Consider the following 20,463-nt stretch of genomic DNA (forward strand, 5'->3'; position numbering starts at 1 on the left):
CATCAATTTATGTTTTGTTCCAACTACAAAACAAGTATACATCAATCTATGTTTTGTTTCAACTATAAAATAAGTTTTTACTATTATTTGGTTGTTTAGAATTTTATACATTAGTTAGCCATATTTTTGTAAATTTGTCTAAATAAATCTTCTAATTTGTATATCATTGTGTTCTTTTAAGTTAAGTAAAATAATTCAATTCAATCCAAATTATGCATTAATATATGCCACAAATTAAAGATTGAATTATTAAAAACAAGAAGAAATTTCTACAATAAATTTAATTATTTTTAAAAGAATGTATTCTAAAATCTTCACTTCTCTGGATTTTTTATTAGTCTATGAATAAAAAAAAGTATCTAATTTTATATATGTTACATTTATATTCAATCTTATGATCTATGTCTTGTAGATTCTAACTTATATAATATTCATAGTTTTTATAAAGTAGATTAAGCTCTTTACACATTCATTGCAACTCTACAATGTATAATAAGTCATACAAATATTGTTTTTTTTTATATGCATGTGATTTGAATAAAATATCTCTTTATTTGATAATAAAATATAATTAAAAATATTCTTTAATTTTTATACCCTTGAATTTTATATACAATCATAAGTTTGAAGGAATTTTTTATCAAATTTTGTAAAATACTTCATCACTTTAGATCTAGAGATCAAAAACAAGTATAAGGATAAAAATTCAAATTTTCCAATAAATCATAAAAATGCTCAAGTTATTTATCTTTTATATTTTTGGCTTTGATTCTAACAACTTTTATAAGAATTTCTACAAAACTTAAAAAACATGAATTTGGTAGATTGATTCTGTTTTTAAAAGATATAGTTATCATTTTTTTATATATTCATTATATAAATATAAATTTTTAGATTGTATCTCAATCTTTCATATTTTTACTTTGGTAGATTTGAGTATTTGTAAACTAATTTTCTTTTCTTATATGACATATGAAATTTTTAATTTGAAAAATACTTTAAAAGAAATTTTTTTATTTTTCTATTATAAAGACCAATATAATTATAAAATCTTGGCAATTGCACTCTATTGAATAATATAATTATGAAATATTTATGATTTAATAATATCAAATGATTTTATAAATTTTGAGTATTTTACTAAATTTTATTTTATATTTTGATTCTTTTTAAATGTAAAAGAAAACATATTAAATATTATATTTATCTAAATTATATTTTATATATTTTTATTCTATATTTTTTTACTATTTTAAAAGCTATATATAATATTATATTATAGAAAAATAAGTGTAATAAGGTATAGATAAGATAATTGTATAGATAGATAGAACCATAGAAGTTTCTAGAATTGGGATTAGGTTAATAGACCACATAGGATTCAATGTGGAACATTCTAGAAAGAGTTTAGGATGATTATCTAAGTAGGGTCTATCATGGAACCTTCTAGAAAAAGCTTAGGGCAGTTATCTAAATAGGGCCTATTATAAAATCTTCTAGAAAAGGAATTTGAGGTGGTTATCTAGGTAGAGTCTACTACCTAAGAACATTCTAGAAAGTCAAAGGTGGTAGGATAAGATAAAAATACGACTGGCCACGATCTTTTGGGACATCTGGTCAAATATGGCTTTAGATCCTTTCTCTTAGTATAGTTTGGTTTAGCATCTTTTTATTAAGATTTATATTATTTTGATTCTATTTGCTTAGTTTTGTCTTTCATGTATTATTTTCTTTAGTTTCATTTAATATTGTTTTGATATGTTTTATCTTATTTTGTGATGAGGCCTTATATTACAGTAGATTAAAAGAATCTTGGATTTTTGAAATAATCTAATCTTGTTTGATTGGTATCAAAGCAAGTGTTAGATTGTTTACTTTTGGTAGCATATCAATAGTCATCATTTAGTCCAAGATTAGTTATTGTAATCATACTAGGTACTGTGTTGAGGCTACCATGAATTTTTCTTAAAAAATAAATTGGGAGGTGAAAACATAGTACAATAGTGGAGTCTAGCAAAGAAATTATAATATGAAAGATATGGCAAAATAATCCCAGATAGAGGCTCAAATACAACACCTCCTTAGCCAGAAAGCTACTTTGCAAGAACAAATAGAAGCCTCGAGGATGAGAGAGTCGACATCTACTAGGTTGAAATTGAGTAAGCCTACTACATACTCTAGAAATTCAAGATAAGAAGATGTTGTCAAGGACATGAATTAAAAAATGATGCATAAATCAATAAAATCTATGTCAAAGAAAGAGTAACAAAATAGAAATAAGAATGTACATATATTAAAAAAAAACTGAAATGGCTTATTGTCAAAAGACAAGGAAACTTGAGACTCTTGAAAGTAGATTAGAAACAAGAAAGGAGTTGACAAGAGTGATGAAAGCTTTTCTCTTATCTCTATATATATTACATAACTAGGGGCTATATGGCGATGTTCTATAGGACCTCCAACATGTGTTGACTTTGTAGGACACATACCTTAACTTACAAGGCAAGTTTTTTTCATGTGTGGGCCACATAATTAGCTTAGTCTTCAAGTTAATAACATGTATGGTACATGGCTAACTTGTTGACCACTTTTTTAATCCAAAAAGTGAATTATAGATACCTATAAAGTCAAAGTAGCATCTGTGAAGCTTCTATAGAAAATATTATAGAATTAACTTTTTTTTACCTACTTCTACTTACTTCTACCTATTTATATAGGTAATTATTGGCTTAAATATGTATGTCGATGATGTTATCTCCTCTTCTAGAGACGAATTCCATAAGGAGTGGTCATCATATGTTGAGAAAATCTATGATACAACAAATTGTATTCGCTACATACTAAGATCTTTGTTCTCTTCGAAGATGGTTGATAGGACCTTTCATCTCTAAACAAATGGATAAATAGAGTATGCAAATTGGACTTTGGAGGATATATCATGGGTATTTGTGATTGTTCATCATAATGATTGAAATAAATATTTAAAGCCCTTAGAATTTATTAGAATGATAGTATTTAAGCAAGTTCCGGTCATTCACTATTTTTCTTGAATATTGCTAAATATCTAATTAGGTCAACAACTCTTCATTTTCTCATCAATATCAACAACCCAACAATGGAAAAATTTATATAATAGCTTACAATGAACTTACAAGCGACACAACACTGCCTCTCTATTGCATAGAATCAATAGAAGCAATATTTATATAACCATCAACAATACAAGACCTTTTAGAAGGATGATCAGGTATTACTCTCTAATGCCAACTTCGCACTTGCTACATCAACCTAAATCTGTAAACTAACACCTCAATGATTTGGACCTTTCCACATTTTTGTAGTGATTTTTGATATTGCATACCACCTCAAGCTTCTGCCACATATTGAGATCCATCCAATCTTCTATATTTCATAACTAAAGGAATTTCATATCAAGCCAAATTGCTATCCGAATCGACACCAAATACCAACACAACTAGTATAGTTGATGATCAAGAAGAATATAAAGTGGACAGCATTTAGGAACATTATTACCTTCGTTGTGGCAATAGACGTCTACAACTTCAATACAAAGTTCTTTTGAAAGGTTATCCTATTCAGGATGCAATATGAAGACCTGTCAAGGACATACACATGTAAGCCAATAATTATCTATATAAATAGATAGAAGTAAATAGAAGTAGGTAAAAAAAGTTAATTTTATAATATCTTCTATACAAGCTTCCTAGAAGCTTTATAGATACTATTTTGACTTTGTAGGTATCTATAATTGACTTTTTGGATTAGAAAAGTGATCAATAAGTTGACCATGTGCCACATATGTTGTTAGCTTGAAGACCAAGTTAACTATGTGGCCCACACGTAGAAAAACTTGCCTTGTAAATCAAGGCATGTGTCCTACAAAGTCAACACATATTGGAGGACCTATAAAACATCGCTACATAGTCCCTAGTTAGATAGTATATATAAAGATAAGAGAGAAGCTCTCTTCACTCTTGTCAACTCCTTTCTTGCTTCTAGTCTAATTTCAAGAATCTTAAGTTTTCTTATCTTTTGGCAATAAGCCATTTTAATTTCTTTTTAATATACGCACTTCCTTATTTCTATTTTGTTACTCTTTCTTTGATACAAATTTCATTGGTTTATACATCATCTTTTATTTCATGTCATTGACAGATTGATAAGAGTACACTTACAATATCAGAGCTTTGTCTAATCTTGATTAAGAGTGGATTATCTCTTTTTCATGATAAGACATAAGCATTTTAGAAGTTGCGGATTATCCTCTTCTAAACTGATATTATTTTTAGTATTTTCTTTGTCCTCAAGTCCTTTCTTTTACTTGTCTTGAGTAGTATTAGAAATTTTTTTGAGTATTATTATGGCAGAGCTTGTTGAAATAAAGAGTGCAATGGCACAAATGTAAGAGCAATTGAAGGAGTTGATGCTTGCAATGCATCAACTTAGCTTACTACTACAAAGATCAACAAGAATAGCAAGAAGTGAGGATATAGAGATGATTAGAGCTGCTTTAATATCTATACCAAATCACGTCCGTCTACCTACAATGGAACATCCTTCAAGTGTTAAAGAATCAAGAGTTGCTTTGCCTAAGAAGTTTGATGGTATAAGATACAAATTTTGAGGACTTATCAATCATGTACAACTTGTGATTGAACTTCAACCTGAAAGATATCCAAATCCAGAATCACAAGTTGGATTCATTAGTATATTTTTTTCAAGTTCAACACTATCATGGTTTTCATCTTTTCTTGAATGATAAGATCCAATATTGGATAATTTAGAGGCATTTTTGGTGAAATCTGGTCCATATATGGAGAACATAATGCAACTTGTATAACAACCAATAAGATCCATATTTTGCGACAAGGTAATCAATCTATAACATTATATGTTTCTTAGTTTTGACATCTTGTAACTGATATCAAGTGGAATGATGTTGCACTTATAAGCCAATTTTTTTATGGATTGTAATATGAAATAAAGAAATTGATGCTCAACTTACTTGATCCTCAAACATTGAGTCAAGCAATTGACTTTGCAATAAAATGCGACAATTGACTTTTTAAATTTTTATATGAGAATTGCATAAATGGGCTTCAATGTTAGTATAATTCGATGGCAATACTAACATCTTCTCAATACATAGATGCAAAAGTGGAAGATATGTAAATTGATGTGGTACATTTTAAACATCTTATCGAGTAAGAAAAGACTTCTTGCTATCAAAAAATATTGTGCTTATTTTGTGGAGAACCTAAACACATTATTCAATATTGTCGAAAGAAGCAAAAAAATCACAAAATGAACAGTATATCTATCAAAGAACACAGTGTATTAGAAAATAAATTTGTCCAGCTATAATAGGAATCGTGTAGCTAGAATCTTATACAATTTTTAATAAAGGTCCTATCCTCTCCTTAGAATCCTCTTCTTATTTTATAATAGATGTGTCTTTAGGATTTAATAATTATAAAGCCTCTGCTTTGATAGATTAAGGAGCCTTAGCTTGTTTCTTAGATGTAGAATTTGTTAAAAGTTATAAAATATTGTTAGTACAAAAAACCAAACTTGTTCAGGTAGAAGTCATAGATGGTCATCGATTATCTTCTAGAGATATTATTCATGAAAGACTTCCTATAGATGTAGTAATAAATGGTCATAGTAGTTACATAATCTTTAATATAATTAGATCTTTCTCTAATGCAGTCATTTTAGGTTTATCATGGTTAAAAAAGTATAATCTTTGCATAGATTGGATTTCTCAAATCTTTGACTTCTCTAAAAGCATAATTAAGAGTGAAATTAATCCAATAAAAAGTCATAAGTCTAGTGCAATTAAACCTATGTTTGTGGGTACAAGAATTTTCTTACATGCTGCAAAAGAAGGATCACCTTGTCTCATTTACACGACACTTATTTCTAATGATGCAAAGACTTCAAGTGGCAATCTCAATGAATATTATGAATTTCAAGATATATTTGAGAAGAAAAATACAGATACTCTTCGAGAACATCATTCCTATGACTGTTCAATTGACTTTTAAAAAAGAACACAATTGCCATTTGGACCAATCTATAGTTTATCACAAAATGAATTGGCTGAACTCAATGAATATAGTGAAGAGAATATAGCTAAGAATTTCATACATCATTCCAAATCACTAGCACAAGCTCTAATCTTATTTGTAAAGAAAAAAGATGGATCATTGCGGATGTGAATTGATTAACAAAGACTCAACAAGATCACCATTAAGAATAAGTGTCCTCTACCTATGATATCTGGACTTCTTGATTAACTAAATCAAGCTAAGATCTATATAAAAATAGATCTACGAGGAGTATATAATCTAATACGTATTAAAGAAAGAGATGAATAGAAGACTATTTCTAACCAAGTATGGATATTTTGAATACAACGTCATGTATTTTGGACTTACAAATGCACCGATATCTTTTCAACATCTAATAAATGATGTTTTTTAAGAATTTTTAGATGATTTTGTTATGTGTTATCTGAATGACATCTTGATCTATTCTAAGAATACAAATGAACATGAACTTCATGTTTGTCATGTGTTACAAAAATTAAGAGATGCGAGACTCTATGCTAAGATAGAAAAGTGTGTATTCCACACTACTCAATTCAACTTCTTAGGATACATCATTTCAAATGATGGACTTATGATGGATCTTAAGAAAGTTCAAACGATTATGGATTGGAAGATTTCAAAAATGGTAAAAGATGTTCAATGCTTTTTAGGCTTTGCCAACTATTATCGGATCTTCATCAAAGACTTCTCTCAAGTTATAACTACAGTTATATGTTTGACTTGCAAAGACAAACTTGAGTAGAGCAAAGAAGTTGAAACATCTTTTGAAACTTTGAAGTCAGCTTTTATTTTTGTATCAATCTTGTATTGCGTCAACTTTTCTAAGGTATTTTTTATGGAAACAAATGCATCAAACTTTGCTTCACATGCTGTATTATCACAAATAAGAATAGATGATAAACTTCATATAGTAGCTTTTCATTACAAATTTTTTTCAGAAGTTGAGATTAAGTATGAAATCCACAACAAAGTTTTTCTTGCAATCATAGATTCATTTCAAGAATAGCATCATCATCTTAAAGGCGATTCTAATTCAATCATTGTATATATAAATCACAAGAATCTCAAATACTTCATGTTAGTACATGTTTTAAATCGTCGCCAAGCTCGTTGGAGCATGTCTTTATCAAGATTTGATTTTAAGGTCACATATCAATCTAAAAAACAACAAGGATTATCAGACACTCTTTCTAGATGTTCTTATTTTGTACCAAAAGAAGGAGATGCATCTTTTAATCAACAAAGAATAATTTTTTTGAAGTTGGAGCATTTTCATCTTCGAGTAATGAAATCAACATTGATTGTTTATTCGACCCTTGTGAAACAAATCCAATCAAGTATGTCTTCTGATTCTCTTGTTCATAATTTCAAGAACCTTCTTCTAAGTCCCGAGATACTTCTAAGTTTGAGTTCAAAATAAACTACTCTATTTTGAAGATTGGTTATATGTTCTAAAAGAAGAAGCACGATTATGTGTTCTTCAAGCATATCACAACTTTCCAGTAGCAAGATATTTTGGATACAACAAGACTTTGAAGCTTATATTCAGAGATTTTTAGTGGCCACAAATGTGAAAGGGTGTGAAAGACTTTTTTTAATCATGTAATATTTGTTCAAGGTCAAAAACTCCTTGTCATCGACCTTACATACTTCTTCAACCATTACCTATTCCAGAATAACTATGGACTTCTGTTTCTATGGATTTTATCACGGATCTTCCAATCTCAGGTTCTTATGTCTCTATATTTGTAATAGTAGATCATTTTACCAAGATGATATATTTTGTACCATGTATAAAATTTATCACAAGTAAAAAAATAGCTAAACTCTTTCTTAAAAACATTTATTGCTATCATGGATTATCTAAGGATATTATATCTTATAAAGAAATTCAATTTATATCAAGATTTTGGCAAACTCTTTTCAAGATTCTAAAACTGGATATAAAACTATATTTTGTATTCCATCCTCAAATTGTTGGACAAACATAGCATGTTAATCCAGTCTTGGAATAGTATTTAAGATATATCATTAACTACCAACAAGATGATTGGATAATTTTTTTGCCATTGGCAGAGTTTGCTTATAATAATATAGTATATTTTTCTACAAAATAAATACCTTTCTTTGCCAATTATGGTTATTATCCACGACTTGATATTTTTGACTTTTCAAAAACTAATAATCTTACGGTGAAAGATTTGACAAATCATTTATCAGAGCTATATACAATAATGAAGGTATAGTTAAAAAAAAGTTCAAGAACAATAAAAGATCAATGTGGATGTCTATCAAAAGGAACAACCTCCATTCCAAATGGGTGACAAGATATGATTACTTTGTTTCAATATCAAGACCACTTGTTTTTGTGACAAGTTGGACTATCGTAGGCTTGGACCATTTCCTATTTTTGCACAAATCAATCTAGTTGTATATTATTTATACCTACCAAAGTCAATAAAAATCCATCCTACATTCTACATCTCTCTTCTTAAACCATACAAGACAATGGATATACCACGAAGAAGACAAGTTCTACTTCCTCTTATAAAAGTGGACAATAATGAAGTGTTTGAAGTGGAAGAAGTCCTAGATTCAAGGCAACGCCAAAATAAATTGGTATATCTTGTCCATTGGCACGGATCTGATATTAGTGAATGCATATGGGAGCCAATAAAGAATCTTGTAAATATAGCAAAGGCAATAGAGGCTTTTCATTGACAACATCCATTAAAATCAAGATAAAAACCTTTCATCTAAAAGAAACAAGATCTAGATAAGATAACATTCTACTTTCAATCTTTATTTGTAGCTTCTTTGTAGTTGTGACACTAAAGAGATGGAAAACCAACAAGTAGCAGATTCATCCGAAGAGCCTTTGTTTGCTGACTTATCAAACAAGACATTGCAATTGTCACAACCTTCAAGATGATTCAATTGGAATGAAGATCTTTAAGAATAACATGTTTTTTCTCGAATAGATAGAGAGATACAATGCATTTGGTATCACAACCTTGGAAGAGACTCCCAATGTTTGGTAATTTTATTAGAAATAGGAACAATTCTTGATGGTGTTCCAAATATTTTATTTGAAGAAAGTTATGAAGGCCTCAACAACGATCAAATAACAAGGTGGTCTTCTCGCCTTAGTATGGGATACTATCAATGGTTAAAAGGTCCTATCAACCATCATCGAAGAGAATAAAGATCTTAGTATGTAGCAAATATAATTTATTGTATCATAGATTTTTTCAACATATGATGACTGCTCTTTGTGGAACTCGTCTCTAGAAGGGAAGTTAACATTATAGACATATACATGTAAGCCAATAATTACCTATATAAATAGGTAGAAGTAAGTAGAAGTAGGTAAAAGTAAGTTAATTCTATAATATCTTCTATAGAAGCTTCCTAGAAACTTTATAGATACTGCTTTGACTTTATAGGTGTCTATAATTCAATTTTTGGGTTAAAAAAGTGATTAACAAGTTAGCCATGTGCCACACATGTTTTTAACTTAAAGGCCAATCTAACTATGTGGCCTACATATAAAAAAACTTGCCTTGTAAGTCAATGCATGTGTCCTACAAAGTCAACACATATTGGAGGTCCTATAGAACGTCGCCATGTAGCCCCTAGTTACATAGTATATATAGAGACAAGAGTGAAGCATACTTCACTCTTGTCAACTTCTTTTTTATTTCTAGTCTATTTTCAAGAGTCTCAAGTTTCTTTGTCTTTTGGCAGTAAGCCATTTTAATTTCTTTTTAATATACGTACTTCTTTATTTCTATTTTGTTACTCTTTCTTTGATACTGATTTTATTGGTTTATGCATCATCTTTTAGTTAATGTCTTTGACAAAATTTGTACAAAACCTCATCCATTGCCAAGAAATAATTTTGAAATACCATTGGAAGTAAATCGAGGATGTTCTACATTAACAGAGAGGGATTAATTACAACAGGGTGTAGAGAAGTTAATTGTATAGATAAATAGAACCATGGAAGTTTCTAGAATTGAAATTAGCTCAATTGACCACATAGGATTCATGATGGAACATTCTAGAAAGAGTTTAGGACGATTATTTAGATGGGGTCTATCTTGGATCCTTCTAAAAAAGGCTTAGGGCAGTTATTTAGATAGAGCCCATCATAGAATCTTTTAGAAAAGGAATTTAAGGTGGTTATCTAGATAAGGCCTATCACCTAAGAATATTTTAGAAAGTCTAGGGTGATAGATAAGATATAAATAGGATTGGCTAATGTCTTTTGGAGCATTTGGTCAAATATTGCTTCAAACCTTTCTCTTAGTAAAGTTTGGTTTTGTATCTTTTTATTGAGATTTGTTCTATTTTGATTTTGTTTGCTTAGTTTTGTCTTTTATGTCTTATTTTGTTTAGTTTTATTTAGTTTTGTTTTGGTCAATTTTGTCTGATTTTGAGATGAGGCCTTATGTTATTGTGGATTAGAAGGATCTTTGATTTTTGTGGTAGTCTAGTCTTGTTTCAATAAGTGTCATTTTAAATCATTCAAATATTGACATATCAAGATTTTGATGGAAGAAAATTATAAACCATGTCTAAGTTATGTAGAGCCAAATTTCTTAATGCATGTTCTAGTAATAATTGATATGTAATAGCTATGCACAATTAAGCCACCACCATTTAAAAACTTTTGGTTATTTTAATATTATTCTATATTTAGTCATCATTTTAAAATTTAAAATTTTAAAGCAATAGTGTAACTATAATCAACTTGAATAGGAAGATTTTACCAATATATTGTAAAAATATTTATTTATGATTCTTTAATATCCTTAATTAGTTCATATAATATTAAAAATATATTTTAAAACAAAGACTTTTTAAAAATATATATATTTATATATTTAATATTTTAAAGAATATTAAAAATATAAATTAAAAAATAAATAAAAATATTATCTATCATATTATTGCTTTAATACACACTGATCTATCTATTCCAATTATAAAATAAGTTAAAAGAAGACTACATAGCAATTTACTTTTACCAATTATTCATCTAGATTTAAAGTTCCAAGATTGTTTAAAGATCATTTATAGTATGATGAAATGAGTTAGTAACAAACAATTTGATCCATGATGTTTGCATTAGAGTTTGATTCAAACTAGAATGGTTCTAAAATAAAGTTTTGTATTACTTGAGACAATGTTTTTAGTCTTGTCACATAGAAGAATGCACAATTAATAGTTGCAATAGACAACCTCTACACTCACATTAAACATCCACCTCACTCCAAATATTACTTATCAACACATTTTCTTATCTTGCATCCAAATATTATATCAAAAATAAATAATCATCCAACACACTCAACTAATTTTCAACACCATTAAATTGAAAACAATACAATACACAATAGCTTGTGCATTGGGCCGTGCCTCATCGCCATTTATACTTTCATTGGTATAGTCAAAGATCAAGGTCAAACATGCACCTAGCAAAATCCCATCACCCCTCACAACTCAGCTTTACTTTGAATCACATTTTGAATTGTATTCAATCATAGAATCACAAAAAAAAAAAAAAAAAAAAAAAAGCCTTGTGGACTCTTTGTGAACTCCGCTTGAGTACATTTAGTCGCAGAATCGCAAAAAAAATGACCCTAGTGAACTCCTTGTGAACTTTGCTTGAGTTTTGGTCAAGCTTATGCTAAATGAAAACCAATAGAGGTGCATGCAGTGAATGAGAGCCACCACTTGTCTCCTTGAGCGATCGTAATAAATAGATATATAAATATAAAAGTTGGACTGGCATTCATAAAATCCATTCCGTCGTCATTAGTGAAGCACACAGAATCGTTGAATAGACGAAAGCCATCCATCCATCAGTCCCGCGGGACGCTGTACAGGGCGATTCAGTGTCCCATGACCGTGTCTACACAAACTCGAGGATTGCCTTTGTTTTCACGCTATGTCCTGGATACACTGACGCCGTCAGCCGTCGCAATAGATAAGCCGCTGCTCTGTTGAAGCGAGTACGCTGCAAATGCTTCTAACTTAGTGCTCAGCGCCCCATTGAGCCAGACGTGACTGATTCACTACCTCATGGAGAATACATTTTTACGAAGATCTACAAGGAATGTGATGCTAACCAGGCCATGTGGTGAATCACCAGATGATGCCGGTCACACCACCGCAGAAAATTTGCAAGAGGCAGGCGAAACGTAATTTTGGAACAGGATGGGGTTGATTACGGTGATGTCGACAGTATGATTTTTTACCTGGGTACCTGGAGTTGGTGATTGCACGATTGCCGGTGTTGAATTTTGAAGCTGGTGGCAGATACTTGGGTGGGTTCCGGGGTGTCATGGGTTTAGGGTTGTTGCAGCATTCCCCTGCGGTGTTGCAGTTGCAGGGGAAGGGGTTTGTGGAGAAGCCTCGGAACAGTGGACTGTCTATTGGTGGTTTTGGATTGAATCCGTCTTCTGTAGCGTCGAAGAGTCTGAGAATTGAAGGGGGTTTTGACTGCGGAGCTGTGGGTTTTAGTCAGCTGAATCTGGGTAACGTTACCAGGAGGTCGTTGTTAGTGAAGAAAGGTGCGAGGAGTTTGGGGAAATTGGAGCAGTCGTCGTCGCCCTCAGGGCGTGATGGAGGAGACATGCGTGAATGTGCAGCGGAGAGCTGTGGAGAATCTAAGTCGTGGCGGAGTAAGTGGAGGAACAGGATTTTGGGGAATCCTCTTCTGGCGGTTTCATCTACAAGTAGTCTTTTTTGGCAGCCGTTTTGGGAAAATGGGTTGAATTCTGGAACAAATGCTTTGGAGTTTGGTGGTGGAGGTGACGCTGGAACTGGAGATGGGTTTGGCGGAAAAGGATATGGAAATGGAGGAATGGGCGGGGGTGGAAGTAGTGGCGATGACGGGAGCGGGAAATTCAATTCACCGGGTCATGGAACTCATGTTAGAAGTGTACACAAGAAGGAATTTGGAGATGAGGAGCATGGCAATAAGGAAACTCCTGTTAGATCTCCAGATTTTCGAGCACCGGTTTTAGCATCCTTGAGCTCCGCGGCAGGAGAGGCAGTAGATGGAGAGGCACCCCTTGCTGACCTGTTACTTGGAAGAATTAAGAGACCTGGGGTTGCGGAGGAGACGTCTGCAAGTGTGCTCTCGAAAACTCCTGATAAGGGTAGGCTGGTGCGGTTTAAGCATAATCAATCAGGCTGCACATTATTTTTTTTTCAGATGTTCATATCCTAGTAATGGCAGTCATCAGAACTTCTTGAAAAGATCCTATTTTCTGGAAAACCACTGTTTTCAATGTGCCTTACCTGTCTTAGGTGACGTTGAGATGAACGGAAGTTGCTGGCCTGGTTGACGGCGTTTCGATTTTTTCTCTACCTCCTGGTGTTAGTTGTCAGCCTGTTGACCCAGATTGAGCTCTTGATTATTCCCCGTTCAAATCTACAGGTTCTCGGGGTGGTTATATTGGAAAGGAAAATCAGCGAGATGCGTTGGTGGAGGAGGTTGCGGCACACGCGGCGCTGCTTATTCAGCAAAAAGATGGAGACGCGGCATTTGCCAAACGCTCTGAGGTTTGTAATCTAAGATCTCTTGTACTTTATACCAAAAACCACGCACTGTCTCACGGTTAGTAAACTCTTCTCTTCACTTAAGTTCAGATTATACCAAGTTCATTGCTTTCCTACATTGTGAACGTGAGACATAGGTTCAGTTCAATCTGTTTCAACTCTTTAAAGTGCTGTACTGAAAGGTCGTTTGTAAACGTCACACATGAAAAAGACCATCCAAGAGGGATTTTTTGCATTTAAAGTGTCTCGGTTAACACAAAGAATTCCCAATAACTTCAATGCATTATTTGTGCTAGTGACATGAAACGTGTTGGAGCACCTGATAGATGCATCATTCTGCGTTGTTACTAGATCTGCTTTGGTTAATTCTGTTGACGATTCATGCAGACAGACGCTTTGAAAAGACTACAGCGTGAGGCATTTTTCGAGTTAATGAAAGTGAGAGAGCGACTGGACAAGCTTGAATTTCATACAGGTTTACGTCAATCAAGGTCACAATCTTCATCAGCTGAAGGTGCTTCCAAGACTCGGCTGAAGGGGGAAGTGTGTGCCGGTGGGGCTTTCGTCTTATTAGATGATCAAAGTAGTCGATATTCTCGGGCCGCTGTTGAGCAAGCTGGTCTTCACACAGGCATGAATGTGCGCTTCACTTTTGAGACTGCTTACAGAGAAAAGGATTCGATGATCACGGAATGTTCCGCTGGGTATCCTGGTATTGACGGCAGCATACTTGGGGGGCCCATTTCAGTCACAAAGCTTGCTTACAATGCTCAAGTTACGGATGATTTTAATGTTGTGGTTGCGCCAGTGGGAGCTCGCGTTAGTGACATAACGGAGATTGTGAATCCTTTACAGGTCAGAACGATGATGATGAACAAATGCTTTCTAGTAAACCAAGTATGCAGATATTGCAGAAGCAGATCTCACGGTCAAGATTTTGAGAAGGTGTTTCTGAAAATGATTGTCTACAGGATCAGGCATTGACACGATTTGCAAGAGTAGGACCTGATATGTATCAGCAATGTGTGGGCTCCGCTCTGGGAGCTACCTTCAGGGGAGATTCGGCACTTGTATCATTGTCTCAGTACCTTGGAGGTTGGGGCATTGGTTCATCCTCATCTGGCGGACCGGTTGATAATGGACCTCTACATCTCAGCACCCTTGCACACATCATGTTTCAACCATGGGAGAACTCTGTGTTTTCTGTCTCAGCAGTTAATCGCTTCTGGCCCAATCCTCCACTACCTTCTTCTAGAGGACTACACTGGAGTGAAATGGGACCTCTTATTCTATCCAAGACTCGTCGTAAACAAAAATCTGGCTCTAGTAGTCCGCAGATGAGCAGTCCCCGAGATCGTGGAACATCCATGGACAACATGTCGTTTCATGACTTCCGAACATCGTTGGACAATCCATCTGGAGTGTCTAATTATGCTTCGTGGGGATCACCTTACGGTGAGCCTGAGCAAAACATTGTTACTGTTTCAGGAACTCGTGGGAGTACAATGCAGTCAATTGCGTTGGCTGGAGAAATAGATGTAGGTGCAAATATGAACCTCGCAGGCTGGACCCAGGTCAGTGTGGCTTCTCTGTGGTCATTGACATAACTCATTTCTACTGTGAGAGTGTACTGAGGTTGGCTTCTCATTATCTTATTTGCAATTATTTTCTGTATATTCAACTAAGTTCCTCCATCTGTTATAGGCTGACCGAGGATATTGGCTTGGTGATTCCGAGAGGAGCGGTGTGGAATGGGGTGTAAGCCTCACAAAGACTGTCGGGAAAACGGCTGGCTGGGGACTGTGTGTGGGAAGCTCTAAAGTGGATCTCTGCGGAAACGAAGATGATGGCCTTCACGGTTTAGGTGTGTTTCTCAGCCCTTAACGCTAAGCTCTGTTCACAGCTAACTTTTTGTCACAATTTTTTTTATAGTAATATGCACTTGCTTGTGAAGGAACTGGAGAAACTCAAGAGATCACAACCTCCAGAAGTATTCAGATAATGAATTGGATGACCGAGAGAGTTGGGTTCGTACTTTGGTTTATGTTTGTTTTGTGCTTTCTTATTCTTATCAGGTGAACGTCGTGACATGCAACTGCAAATGGAGGCTTTTATGAAGCTCAACATGGGGCGTGGTTTTACACTTCAACCTGGTTTAGTTTATCTCCTAAATAAACAGTCGCAAACTCCTGCTTTGATGCTGCGATCTTCTTGGGCGCTCTAACAGCGCGTTCTAGTTATGTTCATTGGAAGTAATCAATGTGGGCTTAAGCCTTACATATGTGAATAATTTCTATCACTTGGTGCTTCAATTCTCAGTTTTTCGTGTAACGTAATTCCACTGCAATCACATTTTTCTTTGCATCGAGTTACCCTTTTGCATACTTTCAAAGTATATGTGTGGTGGTAATTTTAGTGATCTTGTAGGCTTAATTTTGTCCACCCCAGCAGGACATCTTACATGCTATTGCTACTTCTCGTGAAATTCCACGGATGAATAAAGCTCAACTGTCTTCTGTTGCCAAATGGATGGAGCCTAAATCTGGTTATGAAGCGAGTCAAAGAAATCAGTTTAAACTGATTCTTCGACTAATTTTATGCCTGGAACGGGTTGAAGGTCGTCTTAGTTCATTTTGAAACAAGTATACTCATCATCACAGCAGTCGGCTGTGGGGCATCAATTCCGTGGAACTTTTACAACATGCAGCATATACTTGGTTGTACTTAAAACAAGGCGCCACCCTCGGCAGGATGGCGTCAAGAGTCCCACTGGTCGATGTAAAACATTACTCTAGAGCCACGTAATGTCTGCCAGGTTGTGAAACTCATGTCTGTATTGGACAATAACCCCAATATGGTCTGAAACTTATTGTGGCTATGGCAGATCCGGATGAAGCAGAGCTCTGTGTTAACTGTTGCATGCCACCATGCGAGCCGGATCTAAATATCCCCACCACTCTGCTTTTCTCTAAAGCAACCAGGCAAGTGTTGTGTCTGGAGGATGGGAAAGACTTCGTAGGTACAATGATGGGGTTTCTTACCCTGCCTAATGGTTGTCATAAGACTTTTAGAAGAGGCAACCATGATTCACAGGCTGGCATGCAGAATGGTGTCTTCTCTTCCAGCTCCTTTCGGTAATCCTCCCAGTGTGCCCTACACTTCAGCGCTCAAAAAAGGGAAAAACTACTCTGATAGATATTTCGCCCTTCGTGCTATTTCCAACGTATTCGAGAGTGTGAGAAACTTGGACGATAAGGACATGAGTGCGTGACGTAGTTACCAAGCAGTGACGTAGATGAAGGCAGCGTGTAAGTTGATGTGGCATAAAGTATAAAGCCTAATCCTGGTAAATATCAATAGATAAATGTTTCAATAATCTTGCTATTGAGGACTTATTCGAAGCATAACAAGAGTTCTGATAGACTCAGTCGTTAAATTGTTGCATTGTTAGGAATACAAGATCGGGATAACCAATCTCCTAGACAAACTAACTGGAGCTCACGCTGATTAAAAATAAAATAAAATAAAATAAAACGGCTCTGTGCTGAACTGTCTTGATTTCCAGTAATGATAAAGGAGAAGACAAAAAAGGATGAAAAAACTTTAAATGAATAATAGAGGAAGATAGAAAGAAAGAGTGAGAGGAAGAAAACTGTGTCAATATCTTCAATGTTTATGCCACAAAGTAGTAATGTATTAAAATAGTAATGTGTCTTTATGTCAGTCCTAACAAACAAATAAAATTGAAAATCTCCAAATCAATGAAATCTCTTTGAAAAGTTCTGAACGCCACTCATTTTTTTCGTTCTTTCATTAAAAAACATATTCTATTGCTGTCTTGCCAAAAAAATTCTTTGTTGCCATTTAAATTCTTGTTTGAATGGATAGTTCAAGTTGCAATAGTCTAGTGACATCCAACTGATTGATGGATTTGAAAATTGTTATGAGTTCTGCACTGAGGTTGGGTTCACTATTGTATTGCGTATCATTGCACATCATTAACTTGCTTAAACACATTACTCCTAAAGTAAAGCAATTTAACATATTACTCTGGAAATAATTTTGTGAAACCTTGGAAGGCACAAAGAATAGACAATCACAACTTGTGATTGATCTCGTGAAAGAGGATAAAGACGCTGGACATAAATGAATTCATCCTGAGCACTGAATCAAATGCTAGATGTCCCTCCTACTCAAAGCCGGACAGGGTGACCGTAGTTTTGGAAGGTTCTTATTTTGCCATCCAACCCTGCAGTTACTATGACTACACCCCACAGAGCAGAAACCAGGGAAGTGGCTTTGCCTGGGCTTGAATCCTCAACAATGCGCCCGCCGTCATCACTACCCAGCGAAGCTGAGCGCATCAGGCCGGGTCCAGAGCCCAAAGGACTGCCGAATGCCGAAGGCTGTTCTCCCGACCATCTCGTGGTCGATCCATTAGGTTCACTGTCAACAAAGAAGCTCCTGCACGAATGCAGGGGAGGAGGAGAATCCTCGCCATCGCCTGAGACAGAACCTTGATTCTCGAACTTCACGTCGTCAAACCTCGTGCTATCCCCTTGAACAACACCATCGGGTTCTTCATCCATTTCATCCACTTCATCTCTGAAACTAAGAAACCTGTCTGAGGAATCTCTAAAACTCAGAAGCCTGTCTGAAGAATCTCTAAAACTCAGAAACCTGTCTGAAGAATCTCTAAAACTTAGAAACCTATCAGAAGATGCAATTTTTTCGTCGGACTGTTCCCTGCCAAAAACGCCAGCGTCATTTCGAGGGGAAGAAGGATCAATTTCGCTCGCCGCACGTGCGCTGTCAATCCTGTCAGACCCAGCTGAGGTTCCGCTACCCGGCTCTGAATAACTTGAAACAGTTCTAGACCCCGGCCACGGTATAGCCAACGAAACGAGATGACAGCTAAATTCTTCACAAGACAGTTGCTTATCCCTTCGATAAAGCGATTTGGCAGAGGATGGATCTTTGTTATCAGAACTCCAAATTAGAACTCTTGAATCCTCGCTTGCGCTGATTATATAGTCTCCACTGGAAGTATATGACGCTGAGATCAAACTGTTCACATTCTTTAGACCTATATTAAGAACAATGAACCAGAAAGATTCAGCTTGTGAACACAATGATCAAATTGGAAATAGCAACAGTGCTAGTAATTTGTAAATAACTGTACGCATTAGAAACGAGATCAAAAATGATATTCAGAGGTGTAAATATCAAGGAAAGGAGAAAATAACTTGTACTATTCCAAAAACCAAAATCAGCACAGAGCACTTGAACAAACCTTTGTATTTAGCACAAAGTTCCTGACCATCATAGACTCTAATGCGAGAATCATTTGAAGTTATGAGGACTTTCTGCGGATCCCCAGGCATACACTGCAAGATGACGAGATGTCAGTAATGAATATCGCAATTCCGATGCACGTTTGTCAACCGACAGCAATAATACTTGAAGTAACATCCAGAAGCAAAGTCACCTCAAAATTGGTAATACGAACTACAGTCTAAATCTATCAAAGTGTATCAACTGTTAATATCATAACATGAAAAAGATGGTAACATCATTAACAATATCTTACGTGGACTCCAGTTATCCTCTTTCCTCTTCCTTTCTTGTTCTCAGTGCGAACATCAATAGAAGCATCCAGCTGCAATTTGTTTCCTGCACAAGAAATTCCCTTGTCATTTGTGTTACACAGTGCAATAAAACTGTTTTAGAAGACTAGACGAAACGAACTCTTCAACTGCATAAGCGTTCCAGAATCGACATCAGAACATCTTCGCCACGAGTAATCCTCATCCTAAGAAATCACTGAACCCACGAAAAGGGATAAAACTCAAACCTGTCGTGTTATAGAAGCGACAAGTCCCTTTGTGTGAACCAACAATTGCTTTCTGGGAGCCATACAAAATGCTTAATTAGATACTCTACCACCAACAAACATCTCATAAATTGTTTTTGACGAGGCACAATATAAATCAACAGGGAATGGAGAAATACCGCTCCATCAGGACTGTAGGTGATTGCTGTGATAATTTCTGGCAGATCAACCCAATCAACAACTTGCCGTCCAGGAATGCTCCAAGTACGAAGCTTATAATCCAGTGATCCACTCAAAAAGTAACTATCGTCGATTGGGTTGAACTGTACACAAGTGACTGCATTCCATAACAAGTTAATGGAGAACTGTTAGAGAAAAACTTCAAGAAATAAAACGTCTTTAAATCTTGCTCAGGAACCACACTAAGCATGCAATATAGAAGCCCACCTCACTTCCAATCTAAATTGCATGTTAGCAATGTACAGTTATTCCAAATGGATTGAGATTGGTGATCAAGACACAGTTTAAAAAAAATTAACCCTGAGCTCATTCAATTGGTGAATTAAAGTGCAGGACCTCCCGAATTACATATCACCCATAGTAGATAGTTAAACCTGTTCGATAAAAATCAATGTAGACCAATATATTAGTATTTAACTAAAATGTAGCAATACACTGTTACTCACCAAAATCATTATGAGAGAAGACCCGCAAGCACTCCTCCTCCGAAATGTGCCACAACCGAACAGTTTTGTCCATTGATGAGGACAAAAGAAGCTGTCAAACACAACCAAACACTAGTTGCTCAAACCGAAATTGCAATTAGACACCACGCGAACCAGCATGTTAGTAATTCTTGAAAACCACTCTTTAGGGTTACTCTACACTAAAGAGCTACAAATGAACTTGGTATACCAAAAT

At 34.8% G+C, this 20,463-nt stretch overlaps 2 protein-coding genes across 3 annotated transcripts in view; one reads left to right on the forward strand and one right to left on the reverse strand.

Moving 5' to 3' along the window:
• The first annotated feature begins 12,093 nt into the window (after positions 1–12,093).
• LOC112280501 (uncharacterized) lies at positions 12,094–16,081 on the forward strand. The gene is made up of 6 exons (XM_024516054.2): positions 12,094–13,306; positions 13,588–13,712; positions 14,097–14,564; positions 14,681–15,283; positions 15,414–15,573; positions 15,785–16,081. The coding sequence occupies exons 1-6, from the start codon at positions 12,487–12,489 to the stop codon at positions 15,931–15,933; spliced, it is 2,325 nt and encodes a 774-aa protein (XP_024371822.1). The 5' UTR covers positions 12,094–12,486; the 3' UTR covers positions 15,934–16,081.
• A 1,656-nt stretch (positions 16,082–17,737) lies between these two features.
• LOC112280273 (uncharacterized) overlaps positions 17,738–20,463 on the reverse strand; it is a 7,130-nt gene continuing 4,404 nt past the window's right edge. For both annotated transcript variants that reach the window (XM_090248849.1, XM_024515578.3), the window contains exons 5-10: positions 20,229–20,319; positions 19,722–19,879; positions 19,564–19,615; positions 19,300–19,382; positions 19,003–19,096; positions 17,738–18,795 (exon numbers count right to left, since the gene is read on the reverse strand). In XM_090248849.1, the coding sequence (XP_090104975.1) occupies positions 17,903–18,795; positions 19,003–19,096; positions 19,300–19,382; positions 19,564–19,615; positions 19,722–19,879; positions 20,229–20,319 (1,371 nt within the window). In that variant the 3' untranslated portion in view covers positions 17,738–17,902. The remainder of the gene's footprint in view (positions 18,796–19,002; positions 19,097–19,299; positions 19,383–19,563; positions 19,616–19,721; positions 19,880–20,228; positions 20,320–20,463) is intronic.

This window comes from Physcomitrium patens, chromosome 3 (assembly GCF_059467195.1).
Source record: "Physcomitrium patens ecotype Gransden chromosome 3, ASM5946719v1, whole genome shotgun sequence".
NCBI classification, from domain to species: Eukaryota; Viridiplantae; Streptophyta; class Bryopsida; order Funariales; family Funariaceae; genus Physcomitrium; species Physcomitrium patens.